General features: G+C 39.3%; 2 protein-coding genes and 1 long non-coding RNA gene across 3 annotated transcripts; 1 reads left to right on the top strand and 2 right to left on the bottom strand.

The window, feature by feature from the left end:
- Positions 1-1,490: 1,490 nt before the first annotated feature.
- Positions 1,491-4,736, bottom strand: LOC121958638 (parvalbumin beta-like). Its single transcript, XM_042507704.1, has 5 exons — positions 4,644-4,736; positions 4,173-4,239; positions 3,072-3,204; positions 1,970-2,079; positions 1,491-1,882 (listed from the first exon to the last, which is right to left on the bottom strand). The coding sequence occupies exons 2-5, from the start codon at positions 4,231-4,233 to the stop codon at positions 1,857-1,859; spliced, it is 330 nt and encodes a 109-aa protein (XP_042363638.1). The 5' UTR covers positions 4,234-4,239; positions 4,644-4,736; the 3' UTR covers positions 1,491-1,856.
- A 5,942-nt stretch (positions 4,737-10,678) lies between these two features.
- On the bottom strand, positions 10,679-12,430 carry LOC121958679 (parvalbumin, thymic-like). Its single transcript, XM_042507766.1, has 4 exons — positions 12,290-12,430; positions 12,026-12,158; positions 11,798-11,907; positions 10,679-10,871 (listed from the first exon to the last, which is right to left on the bottom strand). Exons 1-4 carry the CDS (start codon positions 12,348-12,350, stop codon positions 10,843-10,845), a joined length of 333 nt encoding a protein of 110 aa, XP_042363700.1. The 5' UTR covers positions 12,351-12,430; the 3' UTR covers positions 10,679-10,842.
- A 1,300-nt stretch (positions 12,431-13,730) lies between these two features.
- LOC121958954 lies at positions 13,731-22,222 on the top strand. Its single transcript, XR_006106874.1, has 2 exons — positions 13,731-14,004; positions 21,106-22,222. It is a non-coding gene; the product is annotated as an uncharacterized LOC121958954 (long non-coding RNA).
- Positions 22,223-22,718: the final 496 nt, after the last annotated feature.

A 22,718-nucleotide genomic window follows, 5' to 3' on the forward strand; every position in this document is an offset into this window, starting at 1 on the left:
ACAAATCTTTACACAGAGTGGCAGTAATGAACCACAATTTCCCCTCAGGGATCAATAAAGCATTTCTGATTATGATTAAAAGAAAGTTAAATTTAAAACATTGAGACAAGATTTAAAAAAAAAAAGAAGGTAAAACACACACACACACACACACACACACACACACACACACACACACACACACACACACACACACACAGAGCTGACCTGCTGTAAGGTGAGCGTTTATTAAGGTTTGCACCTGGTCACCATGAAGTGATGAGTTTGTCTGCACACAGCAGCATCTCCTGTGAATCCAGTCAGCACTAATGGCATTATAACACAGAGAGGGGTGCTTTCTGTAACGAGAACCGAGGGAATAAATCTCATTATTCTCCTTCAAACTATCACTCTGAAGCTCTGACTGAACACTCAGCATTTTCCCTTTTTTAGACTGCTAAAAAACAAAAGACTATTGAACCCATGGAGCTCCAGAAACTAATTCACTGTGTTAACAAACCTCCATATCATAAAACCGTGATGCATGTTACTGACAGATGAAAGTCGCCACCCTGTGGCTGCTGTCCATCACTGCACAGCCATCCTTACTGAGGACTGGACATGTGTGTGCATCTGTATGAGAGGAGAGCTGGACTCATGTGAGTGTGTTCCCATCTAACAATTTTTGGTTCTAAAAAGGTTCCGAGAACTGTACAAAGCGATCAATGCAATGTTTTACTCAAGTTTTCAGCTTGATCCTTTAGTTCCCAGAATGGTCTTCTGGTAACATTCACTGCTATCCTTAAAAAAATGTTTGAAAATTGTTTTTTTTTTTTTAAATCATCATTTACATATCACATTACCTTACATTGTCATTTAAAAAAATGCTGTAATCTCAAGTCCTCAACATGCTCTGAATGTTGCTTTTGAAATGTTCTTCCTTTGTTCTCATGTGGCATTGTGGCAAGGTTTTATAAAAAGAACATTATGATCTGTCACCTCTCAACATCACCAAAACATCCTCAGAGTGTTGCAGTTATAACGTTAATCAGCATTTGACCTTAAAAGGAACATTATTTTAAAATTCTAAACATCCTTAAAATGTTCTTTGAACATTTGATTCAAATATTTTCTTTAAAACATTATTGCAACTTGTAGGTTATGTTAGCCAATGTTGTGGGAACGTTCCTTGTTAGCTGCGTTTTTGTCTATTGTAAGAGATTTAAGTTCCTTAGTTAATGACATCACTACATCTGGATGAGACTTCCACCAAAGGTCCTGTTTACAGTGTGAAAGGCAACATTTTGAGTATTAAAAAGATTATTTTTAGGGCTTTTTCAATTATAATTAATTAATTATTTGCTTACTATTTACTCTGTAATTGTTTATTTGTTTGACTAATTTTCAGGAAATCTTGCGGAAATCTTGTTAATTTGGGGGTTATTTCTTCTTTAATTGCACATTGCCTTTCTCCCATGTTTTTTATGTGTATAGAAGACGAGGGTCAGGTGTTATTGAAAAAGAACCTTTATTTTCTGCTCATCGTCTGTCCGTTTCCCATAAAAGTGCATCATCACTGATCTGACAGTAACACAGTAACTCACATAGTAAAACTGGGACAGAAGTGAGTGAGAGAGAGAAAGACACAAGTCAACCACGCGACACACTAAGTCAGGTACATTCATCGTGGACAACAAAGGGGTCAGAGGGGGGTCAGAGTTAGTTTAAACAGTCAGGAGGTGAAAGGTCAAGTGTATAAAAGCGTTGGAGAGAGAGAGAGTGAGTGGGAAGAGGAGAGAAAGAAGAGAGGAGGCGTATGTCATGGCTCAAGTTGTTCCTTTAGAGTAGTGAAGTAAGATGTTGGTCAGTTTCTTCATTTAACTCTTGACCAGGGTGGCGAACTCTGCAGAGAAACAGAGAACAGTGTGATTATTTCAAGATCTCTGGAGAAGATACAGAAACTCGACTAAAGCTCCTCTGGTTTTCTCACCTTCGCATCCGATCATGCCATCGCCATCAGTGTCACCAGCCTTCAGGAAAGTCTTGGTCTCAGCGTCGGTCAGAGCTCTGGCAGAGGAAGAGAAGTTCTGCAGGAACAGCCTGGACAAGACGAGCACAGAGAGACATACTGTCAGTGTTACAGGAAATATAGGCCATAAATATAGATATATATATATATATACATATATATGAATATAGATGATGAATGAAATGATGTAACAGAGGTCATATTTCAGAAAATCTCCAAGGCCAAATCACCAGTGGTGAAGAACATTTACTCAAATACTGTACTTAAGTATAAATTTGAAATACTTGTACTTAATGTGAGTATTTTCTTATCATGCTACTTTATTCTTCCTCTCCACTACATTTTAGAGATAAATATTTTACTTTTTTATTTCACTACATTTGTCTGACAGGTTTAGTTACTTTACAAATTTAGGTTTTTGCGTAAAAATCAGAAGAGAGAAAAAGAGTTGAGAAAATATGGTGTTTTGTTTATAATTAAATTACCAAACAGTATATAGAACTACAGCCGCAATAATTAGTTGATTAATCAACCCATGGATTTACAGCTAATTGATTTCCAAGTATCTTAATAGAAATTGAAGTCTGGTTTTAAAACATATTTTTGAGGAGTTTTTTTTTTTGCTTCTTCCTTTTTTAAGGATTTTAAGTTTTTTGGGGTGCCTTTTTAACAAAAAATGTCACCCAATGTTTTTTAACATTGGGTACTGTTACTCATAATACTTAAGTGTGTTTTTCTCATTATGCTTGCTTACTTATAATTAAGTACCATTTTCAAAGCAGGACTTTTATTTTTAAAAGAGTATTTTCACAGGGTGGTATTAGTACTTTTACTTAAGTAAAGGATCTAAAATAAATACCTCTTCAACCACTGCAAATCACTGTGTTCTTGTTGTTGAAAGTTTAAGATTTCTCAATAAAATGCTGCTCTGTTATCTCCTCTGCTATAATGTGAGACACCGGAGGAAAAGTTTACTTCTCCTCTGTGTCTCATCGTTCCATGTTTACTGTATTAATCCCTGCACTACAAGAGCTCAGAAATCTTAAGAAGAGATGGTGCCTACTTCAGCTCCTCCTCCTCAATGAAGCCACTCTTGTCCTGGTCAATGACGGCGAAGGCCTTCTTGATGTCATCGGCGCTCTTGCTGGACAGGCCGACCTTGGCAAAGAAGTCCTTGTGCTTGAAAGAGTCGGCAGCTGTGAGGAGACAGATTAGGGATTGGATCAGATGTTGTACATGTACTACACACAGAAACTGTAGTGTGTTTTGCGGCTGCAGAACCAGGTAGTTGGTTGTTACTCTGACTGTCAGTCAGCATTTTAGCTATGTTTGCAGAATTTTTTTTCTTACAGTAGCTAAACTGTTACAAATGAACTACTGATACAAATAAGAATATGACATATAGAAATGGCATGTTCTGCATGCTTACTGCTAGGAAGTAATCTGATATGTTTAACCCTTTGAAACCTGGATCACCATCAGTTTTCTTGTGCTATCTCCTTTCACAAGCACTTAAATCTTTGAAACTTTAGCAAATTGGTTTGATTTCTTTTGAAAACATGGGAAAATGGCATCAGCAATTAAAAAAAAATAGTAAAAAGTGAATTAAAAATTAGCTTAAAAAAGAGGGAAAGATATACAGTTGTAAAATTGTCAGATAACTAGGGAGAAAGATCAATAAAACTACATTTATAATTATATTAGTACAAGTGGGTTACAGAAATATGTATTATTATTTATATTGATTATTATTTATTTTATTTTAGCACGTTTATCATTTTATTTATGGTTTTTGATCTTTTACTTTTCTTTTTTTTCTTATTTTTGCAAATTTCTGGTAATTTTCCTCTCTTTTTTATGACTAATTTCTTACTAATTTTGGGGTATTTTCTTGCCAAGTTGCTCATTGCCTTCTATCCATGTTTTTGAAAGAAATCACGGCAATTTGCTTAGGTTTCAAAGGGTAAAAAGACTCTCCTGTAGTTTCAAATGCAGCAAAGATGCAGGACTAGCTGTGATTCTGTTTTAGCAGCTGAACTCTGCAGCTACCAATCAGTAGAGAAATAATTCTTGCGTCACAGCTGTGATAAAGTGCAGGATGTGTAGCTACCATTCGAGGCTCTGCTAAACTCTAACACTGTGTCATTGTGATGGTGGGGTTTACCTTGGCAAGCAGCGAGGGCTGCAGTGATGTCAGCGTCATTCAGAATTCCTGCGAATGCCATTTTTGACTAAAGGGAGGAGAGCAGAGGACAAGAGAGTCATCAGATCAGCTGCAGCACATCACACAGCACTTAATATTTACAGTTTCACTCTGAATTATCTAAGCATGGTAATATTTTACAACACACAGTTATTAAAGAGCTACATGTAATCTAGATCATGTTCCTCTCTGGGAGTATATTCCTCTCTGGCAGATCAAAACAGGTAGTCCAATTTCCCCAAAACCTCCAGTAAGGCAAAAGATCAAGTATCCTTTGCAGCTGTGGTGGGTTGGCAAACAGATTTTTTTTCCCATTTGGTTCCTCAGTTAGTCCAAACTCTGACCCTTGGTTTATATCCCAATGCATGAAGCTGAAGCCCTGAAAACACTCAGTCAGGCAGCAGAGGCCTGCAGCTCCTCAGTGAAACTCACTTTGGGGTTGTCTCTAAGATGAGAGTGGATTCGCTCAGATGAATCTGCTCAGTCACTGCAGTGAAGCTCCTCAGCTGCTGCTGCCAGCTTATATACCTTCACTGGGCCGAAATCTGATGCATATGCCGTGTAACAGACACGGCGTGCAGAGTACTCAAAATGTGTCCAGTAGACAGAGCTGTTCTATTTATATACACATAAATGAAGATGCTTAAATGGTAGGCTAAGTAGAGGCCTATGCAAAAGTGCTTGATATTGCATATGGCTAATAATATACGCTGCTGATTTGGGTGAAATGTACTCCATGTAGAGGCCATGATGGAGAACTGTGCACAGCTCAACATCCACCACACTGAAGAGTCAGGTAAACTTTGATATTACAAACTATCAGATGGATCAAGTGGGATCAACAGCTTCTTATTCTAAGACTGGGTCATAACAGTAGTATTTTCTCATGAGTAATGTCAAGGTTTTTTTATTAAACTTTCCAATGTGACTAAAAAAACAATGTTAATCATTGTGTTTATGAAACTATATTTTATTTTTGCCCCTTTATAATGTGCCATATTTACCAAACAAACCTTCTGTGGTCTATTACTTCCTTAATCCTTTGAAACCTGGACTGACATCAGTTTTCTTATGCTGCAGACAACTTTAACAAGTATTTAAACCTTTGAACCCTGAGCCAATTGGTTTGATTTCTTTCAAAAACATGAAAAGGCAAGGAGCAAAATCACCTTTCCAAAATCATCTTTAAAAAAGCTATGTGAACATGTTTTAGTTTTCAAAAAAATGTTTTTTAAAAAAGTAGTTTTTTTCTCCAGGCAATTTTTCTTCTTTTTTTTTTTTCTTTTTGTTACACAACTTGTTTTTTTGTTTGTTTTTGGGCCAATTTTCAGCTAATTGTCTTCTTCTTTGTCGTCTTTTTCTTTTCTAATTTCTTTCTAATGTCTTGGTCATTTCTTCTGAAGTTGCTCATTGCCTTCCAAAAATCAAGTCAATTGAGTCCAGGTTTCAAAAGGGTAAGTAAAGACATTAGTTTTGTGATTGTGTCTGATTATGTAGTTTACAGCAGCACACCGGTCAACCTGTATTTTGACACCATAATCACCTATGATGATTAGTGACCCCGATGTGCTTCTGAACTGCACAGTTTTGGTGAGTGTGTGCATAATTAGCAAGCCTAAAATGTCTGCAATGACTCTGGTTCATTCCAGTGTCAGAAAGGCTGGTTGTAGTGACTAATTATGGCACACATTAGTCATTGCCTTTATGTGTTTTTATTCAGAAAATAAAATGAATTTATCCAACAAGTAATATTTATTACTGATATGCTGAAGGCTCTGGACATCGTTAGCCTGTCTTGGCTGATATTCCTTTTCTGTGTCGAGTGGAGGTCGGGTATGATGCCTGTGGAGTGGTAGACTGGGGTGGTGGTTCCTATTCTCCACTTATCAGGGTATCATACTGCTCACCCTGCCTGAGAAAGTTTATTCCAGGGTGCTGGAAAGGAGGTTTTGACCAACAGTCAAACCTCCGATTCAGGAGGAACAATGCTGGTTCTGTCCTGGTCGTGAAACGTTGGACCAACTCTTCACCCTTGCGAGGCTGCTGGAGGGGTTGTGAGAGTTTGCTCATCCAGTCAACATGTGTTTTGTGGACTTGGAAAAGGCTTATGACTGTGTCCCTCAGGGAGTCCTGTCGGGGTACTGTCAGAATACAGGTATCAGGGTTGCTGCTATAGCCATCTGGTTCTCGTATGACCAAAGTGAAAGCTGTGTCTTGACATGATCTCAAGGCACAGCCAGTAGGAGGAAGGGGTCCGGTTTGGGTACCTCAGAATTACATCTTTGCTTTTTAAAGATGATGTGGTTCTTTTGGCGTCTTCACACCGTGACCTCCACCATGCAATGGGGTGGTTTGCAGCCCAGTATAAATCGGTCAGCACCTTCAAGTCTGAGGCCATGGTTCTCTACTGGAAAACAGTGGATTGCTCCCTCTGGGTTGGGGGGGGGGTTACTGCCCCAAGCAGAGGAGTTCAGACATCTCGGGGTCTTGTTCACAAGTGAGGAGAGAATGGAGTGTGAGATGGACAGGTGATTTGGTGCTGCATCAGCTGTGATGCAGGAACTGTGCCAGACCTTTGTGATGAAGAAGGAGCTGAGCCACAAGGCAAAGCAATCGACTTACCAGTCCATCTATGTCCCAACCCTTGCCTATGGTCATGAGCTTTGGGTAATGACAGATTGAATTAGATCACAGACACAAGCGCCCCAAAAGCCTTAGAGAAGAGGATAAACAGATCAGAAATCTGGAGGAAGCTCGGAGCCGCTGCTCCTTTGCATCAAAACAGGCCAGTTCAGGTGTTAGGGCATCTGATTATGACTTTTTTCCTGGACTCCTCCTGCATGTCCATCTGGTAGGAGGCCCTGGGGTAGACCCAGATAACGCTGGAGGGATTACATATCTCTTCTGGCCTGGGAACGCCTTGGGGTCCCCCAGGAGGAGCTGGAAAGTGCTGTTGGGGAGAGGGATGTCTGGAATACTCAGCTCAGTCTGTTGCCCCTGCAACCGAGCCTGAATAAGAAAAAAATGGATGGATGGATGGCCTATTTGTTGTAGCCGTGCTTGTTTGAACTGTTTGGTAATTTAATTTAAAAAAAACAAAACCCCAACATATTCTATAAACCCTTTTTGTATTTTTTTTTAAATTGTAAAGTAACTAAAGCTGTCAGATAAATATAGTGAAGTAAAAAGTACAATATTTCCACTCTGAAGTGGTGTGGAGTTAAAGTATAAAGTTGCATGAATAGAAATTACTTTAGTAAAGTACCTGAAATTCATACTTAAGCATAGTACTTGCATAAATGTCCATAGTTACGTTTCACCACTGGCTATTTAATCATAATAGCATCACTTTCTGACTGTTAACATAGGGTCAGAGACGGGAGGAGGAATTTGACTTGAATACTTTAACTGAGCATCACATATGATGATAATCTCCAGACATGCAGTAGAGCAGCGTGTTGCCGCCAGGTTTTATTTTTGGAGCTCATTCAGACCATTCCTCCTTATGGCAATGCAACTATTCATGGTGCTATTTTAGGAAACACCTAAATCTGATCTCATCGCCAATATGCTCATAATCATAATTCTCCTGGGACTTGGGTGTGTTGTTGCATCACGAGTTCTCATGCTGCACCAGACAATGACAGTGAATGAGGAACATGTCCAGGGGTATTTCCATGCCAAAATCTGCTCTCACTTTTGATGAGCCTGCTAGACCTCAGGGGGCAGTGTTGATATAATCCCGATAGGATGGAGAGCTCATACTGAAATATACTGTCATACTACATAAATTCTCACTTTAACCCCTTGAAACCCTACAAAATTTGCTTGAATTCTCTCAAAAACACAGGAAGAAGGCAATTAGCGACGGGAGAAAAAATGACCTCCAAATTTGCAAGAAAAAAACAAACAAACAAGAAATGACCTGACAGTTAGTAAATGAATGAATAAATAAATAAATACAAAGGGAAAAAAGAGAAAAAATCCCATGTTCCCGAAAGACATCGTACCATCTTGCTCAGGTTTCAAAGGTTTTAATAAATTATTTGTGAATGGCATCTGAATGCAGCTAAAGTAAAGTTATGTCGCTCAACATTTTAAAGGGTTAACTGCAGCTCCCTAATGAACTCTGTTTGACTCGTGTGACTTCCTTCCCTTCAGTGGCTTCAGGTGATGCCTACATACATTGAGAGTATATGAAATATTTTTAACAAAATACAAAACTTGTATGTGGCCTTTAACATTTGCTGCGGTCAAGTGAGCTCTCTCACCTCAGACGACTTGGCCATAGATACTGCAACTATTCTTGCCCTTCTTCTACATCAGGGTTCAGTTACAGAGATCTCACAGCGGGGATGAACGAATGCAACTCGAGACAGCTGAGGATGACCCACACCCCCCATCATGTTCTCAGCTTTAGATCTGAAATGTAACATTTGACAGTTAAAAGTTAATCTCTCATACTTTAACATGTGATGACTTTCATGTAGAAAATAACACCATCAGAATTTCATATCTAGTCATTCATGATTTCATCAGTGATGCTGAGAGATCAGGGGGTTTTTGACCTCAGATTGCAGCAGAAATAGCAGTGACCTGCCATCTGAGGGAAAGATGCACATAAATGTGCCTCATTGACAGAAGCCCAGCAATGAAACTCTATCTTCTCCCAAAACTGTTCCAGCAGCATTCCTCCCATCACGGAGCTCTGTATGATCCAGCTGTGCCCCCTCCCTCCCCAGCTGCAGTTTACACTGATAAACATTTGGTGAGCTGCAGTGGTTCAGCCCACCAGTGACTGCTACTGATTAGTAGATTTAGAAAAATATTTTAAAAAGCTTGGGAAAATGTCTGGCATAAAAAAGAAAAAAAGCTAGTGAAAAAACTATATTCACGATCATCAAAATAACATTTAAAAATTATGTCACACAATCATAATTTTTTAAGCATGTCTCTTATGGCATTTCCTTCTGTTTTTTAGATTTCTGTTTTTTATTTTGTAAATAAATTTCTGTTTTTAATTTTCTTTTACTTTTTAGTAATGTCAATTGCCTTCCTCTTGTGTTTTTAAAACTGATATGAATTTTTTTAGGGGTCTAAAATACATTTTCCCTCCATTCAAAGCAGTACAGTAGTGAGCTTCTGTGTCAGTACTCCTGTCTGTTTCTCTAAACTGACATCTACTGTAGGTAACACACTGACTGTGGATAAATACCTCATACAACCCCACCTCAAAAGATCCAAACTAGATAATCAAGGTAAGCAAACAGGTCCGGTACATAACAGATCGGTCAATGAAGCAAAAAAATCCAAAAAGGGCTCAGCTAAGGCAGGGTCAAAAAACAGTCCAATACAAACAGACATGCGGACGCATACTAGGAACTACAGCTGGAACACTTCCAGACAAAGAAAAACTGGCACAGAGGGAGGGGAACACACAGCGTATATACACAAGGGGTGGGGAGGATAACAAGACACAGGTGTGTCAAGTAGACACAGGTGAGACACATTAGAGGCAGGGCAGGTAATCACACAGGACGAAAATCGATATAAAGAAATAAACAAAAACCTGACAGTAGCATGACACAAACAAGTGAACAATTCTGTAACATAATTTGAAATGTGTAATTAAGATAATTAAAAAATGTAGTTTTACCCTCTTTTTAAAAAATAAATTTCTAAATCTACTTATTTCTTGCAATTTATGGAACATTAGTTATCAAGTCGGTCCTTGCCTTTTCCATGTTTTTTGAAAGAAATGACAATTTCTTAAATTGCTTAAAGTTCAAAGGTTGGCATCTGAAAGGAAAAGTGACGATGATTCAGGTTCCAAAGGTATCCAAATGATATGAGTACTTCTTAGCTATGATGCATTACAGATTAATCCTTTAGTCTGACATTTACACATAAAAGCGATGTAAACAACAAAAAGATGATTTTCAGATGTTAAAGTATATCAGAGATTGTTTTATAGCCACAAAGAGATTAAATCAGCATGAGAGTTGTGTGAATTTTTCTTGTTTTTATAGTGATGGATATTAAAATAATCTTTCAAATTACAGTTTATCTACAAGAGCTATTTTAAAAATAATAACAATAATAAAAAATAGGTTAGATCCTTTAAGTGTAAGCATTCAGTCCATCACACAAAATCTGTCTGTCTCAGGTGTCATATTGAGGTTACCAGAATGGGATTTGATTTGCTTGTGCTGTTAATTAGAGAAACTGAAGCCTCCTGACCATCTGGACAGGCTGGACCTCTCCCAGTTTTTCCAGTATAACATCATGGAACTCATTTCTACAAGAATTTTACAAGCAGAATCAGACAGGATATCTGCACACTGTATTAAAAACTCCCAGTAATATTTAATTTTGCAGTGTTTCGATCTAACAGAGAGCATTTTGAAATCTTACAAGATTTTAATGAGCAGGAAAAAAGACACTTTAACATTTGTTGGTATATTTATTTGTGCACTTTTCTGGCAGGGAAAGACACATAGTTTATTTACCTTACATTTAATTATTATGACATGTCTTTCTGTTAAAATGTGTGACTTTTAACACACAAGATCCCTGAATGAGTCCACATCATTTGCTGTCCACCCTGAGATTATCGCCATCACATTAGGCTTCATGACGACTTAACCAGCGCAGAAAATTCTGAAAAATAAAAACACAGAATTTAAGACATTTTTCTTTTCTTTTTTTTTTTTTAATTGCAACAGCCCTAAGTATGAGCTGACAGAGCTGCAACAAAATAAAAAACAGCACAAAGATAAATAAGAGTGCTGACTGCTACTTTCTGTCTATCAACAGAGAGGACTCCACACCCTCTGAAACATGTTTTGGAGAGACTGTACAAATGATAACTTGTCATGAGGAAACACTACCACAAGTGAGGAAATACCAGTGGCAGGATAAAACCTATACACAGAAAGATATAAATAAATAAATAAGTTAACTACTTAACTACTCTAAACAGTGGATAAGAGGTAAATGAAAGGATAACAGCACAAAAAAGAATATAAATATGTTAAAAGTAATACAATGATATACCAACTAGAAAATAGTAAAACAGGCTGAAATGTAAAGATAAATAGTCAATATATAGGTAAAGTTAAATTAAAAGCAAGACTAAAAAGGTAGGTCCTATAATGCTTTATGTAATATCAACCCCCTTTGCTGCCCTCAGATTAGCCTATCTATATCTACCTATGAGCCTTTCTGTTTTCTCTTTGTTTCTATTTCAGGCAATTTATTATCATTTCTATTAAAATTGCATTTTTATCTGTTAAAAATATAATTGAATATTTGAACTGCTGCTAGCTCTACATGTTTTTGCTGAATAAATTATCACACAGTAAAATGGATTAAAAAGAGCAATATGTTGTGTAAATCCTTACATCTGTTTGCTTATTTCTGCTTTCTGTATAAATATGAAGACTTAACTGTAGGGAACAGTAGCTTTGTATTTTTTACACAATGTGATTTATAGAAGTTTTTTCTCAACCACATCTCAAGAAATATGATAAACCAGTAACAGGGACACCTCTCTCTCCTGTGAGGTGCCCCTCAGACCTGCTCACCTTCCCAGCCGATCTTCCCATCTCCGTCCGAGTCTCCCTCGAGCAGGAAGCCCCTGGTCTCTGCTGCAGTCAGAGGCCGCGCTCCTTTAGAGAAGTTCTGCAGGAACAATCTGATGAAGAAAGAAAACATCAAACGACGTACAGAATGCATTTAAAAACACTAACATGTCGCAACAAACCAAAGTGACACATAAATAATAGAACATGCTCCATGCATAAACACTCAGCTGTAACTCGTCCTGTTCTATGAAGCCGCTCTTGTCCTGGTCCAGAATCTTAAAGACCCTCTCGATCTCTGCTGGAGTTTTCTTGGATAAACCCACAGTTTTGAAAAACATCTTGGGGTTAAAGGAATCCTTCGCTGGAAGTCAAATCACACACGGATTAGAGAGCATGAGAATGATGATGCCGTACACTCTGAGGTTTCATACAGAAACAAAGGCTCTCAACACATTTTCACTGCCTGCGCACTCATTTTACTCATCTGCTCACCTTTACAAGCATTGATAGCTGAAGTGATGTCCGAGGTGGCGAGGAAGTCAGTGATGGCCATGATGGTAACGCTGATGGAGACTGCTGTGGAGGATGTCTCAGGTGGCAGAGACTAGTGTAGTGTTGGAAGTTGCAGCGTCAGTGACCACTGACAGCGACAGTGAACCGACTTCACTCCCGCCTGGTGTCACAAACCACCAGTGTCCTTCTGTCCGCTGTCACCTGCAGCTGTCACCTCTTCAAAATCAATGTGTGTGTATGTGTGCGGTCTTGTCATTGCACTGTGTTTTCTAGAATGATTTTTCCAGGGGGTCAAAGGTCATAGTGGATTCAAACAAACCCCAGAAAGTCAGGTAGCTCACAGCCAACAAGGTTATATTTGAGGTCACGTTTGGTGCATGTGGAGTGAACCCTGCTGGCCTGTATTTCCTCTGCTTGTCTCTGCTTTCCAGCCACAGTCAGTCGCCGCAGTGCCCAGCTCAGGGTTGTTGTCCCCGGCAACGTCTCCTCAGGCCTAAACATCCTGTTATTATAGCCTCTGTCACTTTCAGGCTGCGCTCCATGGAACTGTCTCCGCTCACACTCATCTTTTTCTAGGATTTTAGGACATTTCTACGGTTTTAAGACATTAGGGGCTTCGCTAAGACCTCTGTCAGGGGTGCGGGGTATCCTCTATTGGCAGTTTTTTGACAAACTCTATTTTGATGCTGTTTATGTACTCTGGCACCTTATGTGTAATATGAAGGACAAAAAAATAATTCCCTGTGCAAATCACTTATTTTTATAGTGAATTAGAAAATGGTCACCCGGCACCCCATCAGGGGCCAGATTTGGCCCGCAGGCTGTAAGAATGAGTGTAATAAGTATCACTGATATACTTGGTGGCCATGTTAACATGTAGCTGAGTCACACAAGAATCAGATTATGGAGTCTCTGCTGAGGAGTTCCCACTGCTGCAGGCGGACTGGCAGTTTGCAGCACTCATATGTAGGAAGTGGAGCGTGGTCGGCTGCTGGCAGAGTTACAGAATGTATTTCCTCATTTGTGTAACTGAGATAAACTAAGCATGACTTTGTTTAGACTGTTCCTTCCATAGTTTGAACACACATGTGTTTACAGCTCCCGTGTGAGGAGGGTCTGCTGCAGTGACTGCGCCACAACATCTGTAACGGACAGCACGTGTGGGCCCAAGACCTGGCAGTGGTGACGTGAGCCTAGTTTCCTCAGGATGGACTCAGTGAGGCCTGCAGCAGCCAGAGGACCAGAGGAATGACAAAAACATCCTCTGTCACCCTTCACATATACCTGCCCCCCTCAGCTTTGTCCTTTTCCACGCTCCCATGCTTGTTTTCAGGAAGAGCAGGCTTCCTGCACGATGGAGTGCTGGATGAGAGGAGGAAGAGGAGGAAGAGGGGGATGGGACAGAAACACAGAGAGACAGATAGGTCAGGGTGATGTTCCAGTGATTGGAGAGGAATGAAATCTGTGTTAGTTTTCTGTGAGGAGTCTGTCATGAGGGACGTTTAAAGCTGGTAGAAACTTGAACTTTTTTGTGTTACAAAGGTTAGCAGAGCAGACAGGGAACCTCCTGATGTGCTGTTGGGCTTCATTTTAGGACGACAAATACATTTTCTTATGTATAGACATCATGCGGACATGTCCTGTTCATCCATCTGTGGGTTGAGGAATACGGAGCAGTGGGACAAACAGCACAGGTAAGAGTTACAGCAGGGGTCTAAGCCTAAACTTTTTTGAATGGGGGCGGGGGATTAGATAATGTGAAAATACCTGGGGCGAGATGCTTCTTTTATCATGTGGGTTATTTCAAAAAAAGGCTTGAATTCAATATTCTCAACTAAAAAAGGCCTTAAAAAGTATTAAATTTGTAAACAAAGTCTTGAATTTTGTTACAAAAGTATTAATTTTTTACTTTCTCAGTGATGTTTATTGGAGTTTGTTACCAAAAGGCCATTGAAAAGGGTTATTACAGTATACAGACACTCGCCTCACAAAGGTATATAAATCATGTATAAATGAGAATATTGATAAAAACATTTTACTGAATTCAAGTATTCAAAATAATTATTTCCAGGGCTTTTGTCAGTATGGCCTTGAAGTTGGCATTAAATTTTATTCTATGTGGTAAAGAAAGGTCTTAAAAGTCGTACTGTGAGAACCCTGGGGAACAAGTATTACAAATGAAAGCACTCAATGCAATAAAACAAGACAATTCAAAGGAAAAACAGAGAGTAGTCATACTTGTGATGATGGAACCATGAAATATTTTTGCATGGAAAATGACTTAAACATTATCAAAGTAGTTGCAAATTAATTTCCCAAACAATAGACTGATTGTTTCACGTTTTCAAAGAGCTGTGGCGTTACGAGTACAATATTTCTCTCTGAAGTGTAGTAGAAGCAGAAGGTGACATTGTTTGAAATATGTAAGTAAAGTAAAAGTACCCTAAATGTAGTACAGTAATTGAGCAAATGTACTTAATTACATTCCACCATTGCAACATTATTCATAAGTCATCGCTACATTGACTATGTACTTGTAATGGGACACATTGTGAAACAGATTGTCCATCTCAGGTTCAAAAGTGCCATTTAATTGTACTTGCACATTGGTTTGGTCCCAATGTTGCTCCAGATAATGTCTGAGTTCATTTTTTGTTAACCAGGAAACATCTGTAGTTTGGCCTCTGTGGCCGAGGATTTCCACCCCCAAAGAAACATGATATATGACATGACATATCATGATCAAATGATGATCAAATCAATAAATCAATATGTTCACAGTTTTCTGTGAAGACATGAGAAAAAAAACACCTTTTTCATCTTCCTCATGAATTCTAGGAAGCATGACTGACTGATTAACAAAGATTTCGAGGATGAAGTAATCTTAAGCTTTGATTTTGTTTTTTAGTTAATCTACGTGACTAGTCTGGTCCGTCTATCAACATTTATGCCACTAGAACTATTGTTTGCAAAATCCAAGCAAATTTAAATCATCAGCTGTCAAATGTATTTTTGCATATATTGTTAATAATTTGGTTACAAGAGAAATGTGAGGATGGGATCTGCTGCAGAAATATTTACAATGAACAAAACATGTAAACACAGCCTTGTTTCAGCTCCTGTTTTCCCACAGGTTTTTTCGATGATGCTGTTTAATCAGACACACCTGGCAAGTGGATGGACTATCTTGGAAAAGGAGATGTGCTCATTAACAAATATAATATTGAGTGCAGGAGACCTTTAACTTTTTTGATTCAACCTGTGAAATAAACAGAGAGAAAGAGAGAGAGAGAGAGGTCTTCAGTAGAGGCTGTTTGAATTTAGATAGATGAAAGTGTTTTCAGGTTAGAGCTCAATTCCCTCTACAGTCGGACAGATGGACAGAGCTGTTCATCCAAGAGGAAGAGGAAGATGGTCACTCCTCCTTCCTCCTGGTCTCAGTTACTGTCTCTTCTATTTTGATCTGACCAGCTGTGGTGGGGGCATGCCTCTGACGCTCTCCAATTCAGACAAGACAACCCCCACCAACACACACTTTAAGCTCCACCCCCAGTTTCATCTCACTCCTCCAGTGTGTGTGGTCGTCTCAGTATGTCTCTGTCTCCTCTACGCTGTCTGTGTGAGAGTCTGTGTCTGTACATGCTGTACTGTATGCAGCTTGGATCTGTAGCTCCATAGACTGTATACATTTGCAAGAAAATTACCTGAAAATAAGCACACAAAAAAGAAAAGAAAAGAGAAAACAAACAAGAAAATGACTGGAAAAAGTGCAGATTTTTTTTCTTTCTAACATCATTTTAAATATATAATTATTATGATTATGAATATGTTTTCCTGGATTTTTTACTATAGTTTGTGATGATTTTCTCATATTTCGTTCCAATAATCCCCCTATAATAACTAGTTTTTAAGGTCACTTTCTTGGTCACCTTTTACCAATGTCATGCAATTTGCGAGATATTTCATGCCAAGTTGGTTATTGCATTTTTCTGCACCATGTTTTTGAGAGAAGAAGAGTAAAATAGCTTGTGACAGTCATCTGACTGCAGCACGAGAAAACCAGGTCAAACCAGGTTTTGAAGGGTTAATTACTTTTTCGCAAAATAAAACTGCTGGAATAGGTGTGAATCCAAAGTGTATTTACCTCCCTGGAGATCTATTCATAATAACATAAGCATGGTTATCTATTACACTAAACCACAGGTGGAAGTAAAGGAGCAGCTTTTTGAGGACTCATTTGATTGACAGTTACAAGTGGTCACCATGAAAAAAGGGCTAATGAGAACATGACATCCACGTAAAACCAACCAGTTCTTCAATTTAAATATGACCTGAATCTTCCCCTGTCTGAATTATAGAGTGTTTTTACAGTCTATACACATAAGCCTACAGTCTGTGGTCTGAAGAGCCTCCTGATTGGGCAAAAACAGCACAAACGTTTTTTCAACCATAAAAGTATCTAAGAACTAACTTATTTAAAAATAGGCAAATGCACTTTTTCTTTTCTACATCAGCTGAGTTCAGGATGAGATGATTCAATCCACTTTCATTGTTGTTTGCTCGCTAAATATAAACTTAGCTTAGCACAAAGACTGCTAACACAGGGAAACTGCTATCTCGCTTAGTTTAATACATTAAAAAAAACAAAGTGTAAAAACAAAATTTTTATGCGGGGTCGTGTTCCAGGACCAGTAACCCCCTGGTTGTCTGCCAACTGGATGCGGGCCTACAAATAGTTTGGTACAGCTAGTAGCTTCATATTTAGCATACAGAGATGAGAGTGGTACGATGATACGGTGGTTAAACATCTTTGAAAGTAGGGACCAGCTGCTTGTATGTTGCATCAGTGATCTGATGTCGTCCTGGTTCATCGCAGGCTGCTACATTCACTGCCTGTCAAATGTTCTCTCCTGTGTCCTGTTTTTACTCTCTCCCATGTTCTGTCTGCTGTGTTTCTTGTGTGGTTTTGAAACCTCAGCATATTGACTTGATTACTTTCAAAAACATGGACAGAAGGCAATGATCTACCCAACAAGAGAAAGTTAAAAAAGCTAAAATAAAATAAAAATAATAATTATAAGAAATAACATTTATATTTTCTGTAAACTAATTTCATATATATATGTGTGTGTGTGCATGTATTTTGTGTGTGTGTGTGTGTGTGTGTGTGTGTGTGTGTATGTGTGTATGTGTGTGTGCGCTAAGTTTTAGGACATTTTCTTGCAGGACTTTCTTACCAAGTTGCTGATTGCCTTTTTTTTTTAGGAAAAGAAAAAATCCCAATGTTTACTTACAAAACGTGTCTGAACATCGCACAAGAAAATTGATGTAACTGATGACAAATAACATATATATTTTTCTGTAAACTAATCCTAAATTTATAATTTTAAATATATAAAAGGCATCTGAACATTGTACAAGAAAACTTGTTCATCCAGGTTTTAAAGGGTTAAATGTGGTTGCTGCACTGATCTGGTGTTGTCCTGCTTCAGCACAGGCTCAGCAGCCTGATGGATTCACTGCAGAGATGTGGTGCCTGTTATTTTTATGTCTTTTGAGTGGTATCTGTTCTGTTTGTCTCTCCTGTGTGGCGTCCGCTGTGTTTCTCACGTGTTTGAGTGGTAACTAAGGGCCGATCCTGACTCGCTGCATTTTTGATTTAAATGTGGTTGCTGCTGTGCAATTGGATCGGGGCCGGATGAATACCAGCCAGCTCAGGAGGCAACTGATAGGATCTGTGCTGCTGGGGTGAAGGGAGTGATGGGTGTGGGAGGGGGCAATCAGAGGAAAGTCAGAGGGGAGTCAGGGGGGACTTAGGGACTCCCTCGGGCTTCTTTGAGGACAGGAGGGTGGGGTGTGGGGGCTGCAGCAGAGATAGTGGTGTCAGGGAGAGAGGCTTGGTTTGGATTCATAGGCATCTCGGACAGATGGATACACAGGACACAGAATGTTAGACGCTCAAGCTTTATTACTTCCAAACAGTCTGCTATTCACACACCAGCTCAACATGTCAGGAATGTATCTGTGCTCTCAGGGTCCTGTGTTCTCCAGGTCACATTATCAGTATCTTTTCATGGAGACATGTTCTGTCCCCCATGTGGGACTGTCAGAGAGCGCTAGTCAGCTCTTCTTCTCTGACTGTTTCAAGCTGAAAGTGGATTGAGCAGAACAAAACCACCTGAGAGAAGAATGTGTCTGCTTTGTGATGATGATGCCTGACGAGTTTTTCTGTTAGATCAAAACACTGCATAAAAATTACTAGAAGTTTTTAATACCGTGTGTGGATCTTTTGTCTGATTCTAACGTCAAGATGACCCCAGCAAACTCCTTATAAGAGTAAGAGTTCACCCATGGATGTATAATTAGACCTGGATACTGCACTGAAAGAAGGGCCTCATTAATTCCTATAGAAGTTGCTTAGTGGTGCATGAAGCCAAATAACCCCCAAAAATCTCTATTTCCATTGTATGAAAATTAACCAGATCTTCTGCAATGTGGGTCCCATAGAGCAGGCGCACTGGAGACCTACGGTGGCTGAGTGCAGCTAAATGCGACTCATGCTAACTTGAATGGGAGTAAAATGATTAAATCTTGCGGCTCTTCTAGACTTTCTAAATGTTATTGAAACTCATCTTAACAGTGAAACTAGTCATTTCTCAGGGGTTGATTTACAAACATCTCTTTCACAATATTTGTCGATGGGAAAAAGGCCTTTTGGCCCCATGGCATCACGTGACAGACCTGAACAGTGTGATTCTACGTCTGACCACTGTGTAAAACTGTCTCCAGAGCTCGGCACTGCTCCTGAGAGCCTGGTTTCGACATGAAAGGGTCGTGTCGTGTTTCCTGTCCCTATAGTGTGAGACAGTGTGATATACCCTCTGGCAGCACCTGATTCCCAAATAAAGATATTTCTGTGTATTCCACCGGCCTCTGTAAACTCATCACATTTAAGATTAGCTGCTGAAATAGATCTGCTCTTATCTGATCAGGGCTGAGTGTGTGTGTAAATGAGATCTCTGTCATCGAGCGCTCACACACAGCTCCTCCGTAAACACTCTGAACCCGCTGAGGAGTCCCACAGCTGTCTCCGCCTGTAAACAGCTGTCTCTGCGTATGAGTGTGCTCCAGCAGGTCAGCTGTGTCAGGTCAGAGGTCAGGGCCCAGCTTCTCAACACCTTAACCTCCGTCTTTTTTACCCATGCTGAAATTTCCAGTCAGTTCCTCCTATCTGTGTCTGTGTGTGTGTGTGTGTGTGTGTGTGTGTGAACGGGCTGAGGTCAGTGTTTACCGTCAGTGCAGAGGCAGATATGGACACACATGAAGTGACAGACAGCCACAGGCCTTTAATATCAAGCTCAGACAACAATGCTTCAGCGTTAGAAGCTTGTTGACCCTCTGCAGGTGTCAGGTGGAGAATTGCACATGTAAAGGAAAAAACTGCAAAAGAAAAGGAAATAAATGGTCATATTTATATTTTATTTTTTCCTGAAAGAGTTCAGTGTGTGTTAGTGTGTTGCTAAGGCTCTAACTGCTGCACTCTGCTGCTGTCCAGTGGTCAAACACTGCAACAACATGTGCTGTCAACAAAGGTCTGAACGCACTGCACTTCATGTGTGATAATCTGTGCATGCAAACACAGCAGAAATGAACACATTTATTTCAGTGTTTTAGTATGTCCAGTGTGTCAGATTTAGGGGGGATTTAGTGGTTTCAGATGTCAGTCAGCTGAAGTTTTTCCTGGTTAGAATTCCTCCGGTACTCATTGTTCAGTCGATTTTAACCAGCAGACTATTTATCCACAGAGGTCTCTTCCTCGCGAAAACAAATGAACCAGGTGATTAAACAGCTAAAACCACTAATAAATAAATAATTAAGACATTTTATGTTGAAAAAATAATCTGTGTTTCTCCAATGCCACTTGTTGCAAGGGGTGGCTGCTAATTACAGAGACTGAGGAAAAAACCCAGAATGTCCCTATGTAGAGCCAATGTTTGGTTTGTCAGTTCTGGGCTACTGTAGAAACATGGCAGTCCAACATGGTGATCTCTGTAGACAAGGACCTGCTCCCTATGTAGATATGAACGGCTCATTTTAAAGTAACAAAAACACAACCGTTCTTATTTTGAGGTGATCATAAACTAAAGAAAACACACTGATATTGTCTTTAAATCCTGAACACTAGAGCTTTAATTTTGTGTTTCTCTGCCAAGTCAGAATCACTTTGTGTGAGCAAGATGTTTATTTTCCCCTCTCCCATGAAATGATGGAGGAATCAGTGGCTCTCCTGCTCTAATAGTAACAGGAAGTTACCCCTCCTCACACAGCTCCCTCCCCTCCGATCTCCTTACACACTGACACTTGTCCCAGTATGGCGTTGGCTTTGGCAGCGCTGGTGCCGGTGGAGGCGGGCAACTTTCCAAGGGCTGGAGCGAGGAATAGCAGGTGTACTGCTGTCAACAGAGGCTCATAAATACTGCAGCCGCTGATCTGAGATGGATTACACGTTTATGTCATCATATTAAAGACTCTCTGTCAGCAAACACTTTAAAGAGCCCCTAATCTGCCGCCTCTCAATAAAGTCTTTTCTCCTACAGAGAATGACAACTCACCGCTGTGATGAGCTGCAACAAGTTAGCATTCAGATCTCTGCCTTCTGTCATGTTTCAAACTGACTGCAGAGAGTTTAATGACTGTTACCGCACCATGAACTAACATGTACCCATCAGTGACACGTTTACCACCCTGTGTGTGTTGTTATTTCAGTGTCGTGTTTCTCTCCATCTCCTCTGCAGCCGTGAGACCCCGCTGTGTCCAAATAAAGGCAGCCTTCTCACTGGATGTTTCACTCTCCCAGATTACCCACAGTGCTTTGCCATCCATTGGACAGAGATTTCAGCTCCATGTGTATCTGGCAAGCTCAGAATAAGCCCAATGATCTCCAATTACCCTCCTCTCACGGATTGTTTGGTGTCACTGGCCGTCTGCTGGTGATTCTGCGGCTGCAGTGAAAAAGGACACTTCCACAGTTCTGTTGGTGTGCGCTGTGCTTATTAAGACATTACAGCAGGACGGAGACAGTTCATTAAAGATTTGAGCTGCAGTGTGTCCTTGGTGCTCGGGCTTGTTCTCACCCTCTTTAGCACAGCAGACACATTCTTTACTCTTATTCACCTGCTGATGCCGCCAGCTCATATTTCCCTCTGTGCAGTAGGGAATTGTGGGATTGAGACATTTCTATGTTGGCAGAGTTGGCAGAGCACAGAAGTGGAGATATGATGCTTAAATTAACTCCATCAGTTAATATCATATGACTGTATGGTTTCCTCTGCAGCTTCTGTCAGAGGGCCTAAGAGGCACCGGTCAAATTAAGTTATGGCGATGCTTTGTACTGATGTCTTCTGAAGATTATTTTATTCTCTGTCTCTTCAGACACTGTGAAAAGTACAGCAAAAGATTAAATATATAAAAGTTTCAAAACATACATTTTCCATGCACTCTTAAAGTCTTGCAGGCTAGTGTCCATTGATAACACAACAGAAATGTGCTGAAATAAAAAATAAATTAACTTAAACTGAACCACTAATGTTCATGTAAGCAGCAGTAAAATGTATGAGTACATTTACTCAAGTATTTTGCTTGAGTACATATTCATGGAACTTTACTTAAGTATTTTCTTGTCATGTCACTGTATACTTTTGTTCCACTATTGTACTTTTTACATCACCACGTTTATCTGACAGCTTTAGTTACTCTACTGATTAAGATTTGTGTAGAAAAACATAACCAGATTTTAATAAATGTGATGTTTTATTATGACTTAATTACCAAACAGTTTACAAGTACAGCTGAAACAATTAGATGATTAATCACTTTGCCAACTGACATAAAATGAATTGCCTACATCAAACATTTAAGTCTTTTTCTCTTTCTCTTTTTAAACAAAACTAATTCATTTTGGGTCTGTTTTTCTTTTATATATATTTTATATATATTTTAATGATTTTAATCTTGGGTGTGGGTGTGTTTTTTTCTACTTTTTTAAAAAATAATTTTGAATTTTAAGGCTTTCCCCATGTTTTTAATCATTTAAAGTTTTGGGTGTTTTTTTTTAATTAGAATTTTGAGTTTTGTTTTTTTTTCCCTATTTTTTAAAAAATAACTGAGTGTCGAATTACTTTTTAAAGACATTATGAACTTAAATGATTAGAAATTTATAACTGAAACATACACAACAAACACGTCAATTAAAACATTGTGGAGGTTTCAGATTGTGAGATGCTGCACATCAGTCATTATGGCAATGTGAAAATAGACTGTGTCAGAGCAAGTAAAGCTCCCGTTCTGCAGCATTAAGACTTTCAGCTCCACACTTCTATCACAGCCTCACATATAGCTGTAACTGCTG

This window comes from Plectropomus leopardus, chromosome 19 (genome assembly GCF_008729295.1).
Source record: "Plectropomus leopardus isolate mb chromosome 19, YSFRI_Pleo_2.0, whole genome shotgun sequence".
Classification (NCBI taxonomy): Eukaryota; Metazoa; Chordata; class Actinopteri; order Perciformes; family Serranidae; genus Plectropomus; species Plectropomus leopardus.

What these genes read in the sequence shown, in the direction of transcription:
- LOC121958638 (XM_042507704.1), bottom strand. Translation starts at nt 4,233, where the DNA reads ATGGCATTCGCAGGAATTCTGAATGACGCTGACATCACTGCAGCCCTC. An exon ending in ATTGAGGAGGAGGAGCTGAA is followed by an intron (nt 2,080 to 3,071) that starts GTAGGCACCATC and finishes CGTCTTGTCCAG; the next exon opens with GCTGTTCCTGCAGAACTTCT. An exon ending in TGGCATGATCGGATGCGAAG is followed by an intron (nt 1,883 to 1,969) that starts GTGAGAAAACCA and finishes GTTTCTCTGCAG; the next exon opens with AGTTCGCCACCCTGGTCAAG.
- LOC121958679 (XM_042507766.1), bottom strand. Translation starts at nt 12,350, where the DNA reads ATGGCCATCACTGACTTCCTCGCCACCTCGGACATCACTTCAGCTATC. An exon ending in AGCTATCAATGCTTGTAAAG is followed by an intron (nt 12,159 to 12,289) that starts GTGAGCAGATGA and finishes TTTGACTTCCAG; the next exon opens with CGAAGGATTCCTTTAACCCC. An exon ending in ATAGAACAGGACGAGTTACA is followed by an intron (nt 11,908 to 12,025) that starts GCTGAGTGTTTA and finishes TTTCTTCATCAG; the next exon opens with ATTGTTCCTGCAGAACTTCT.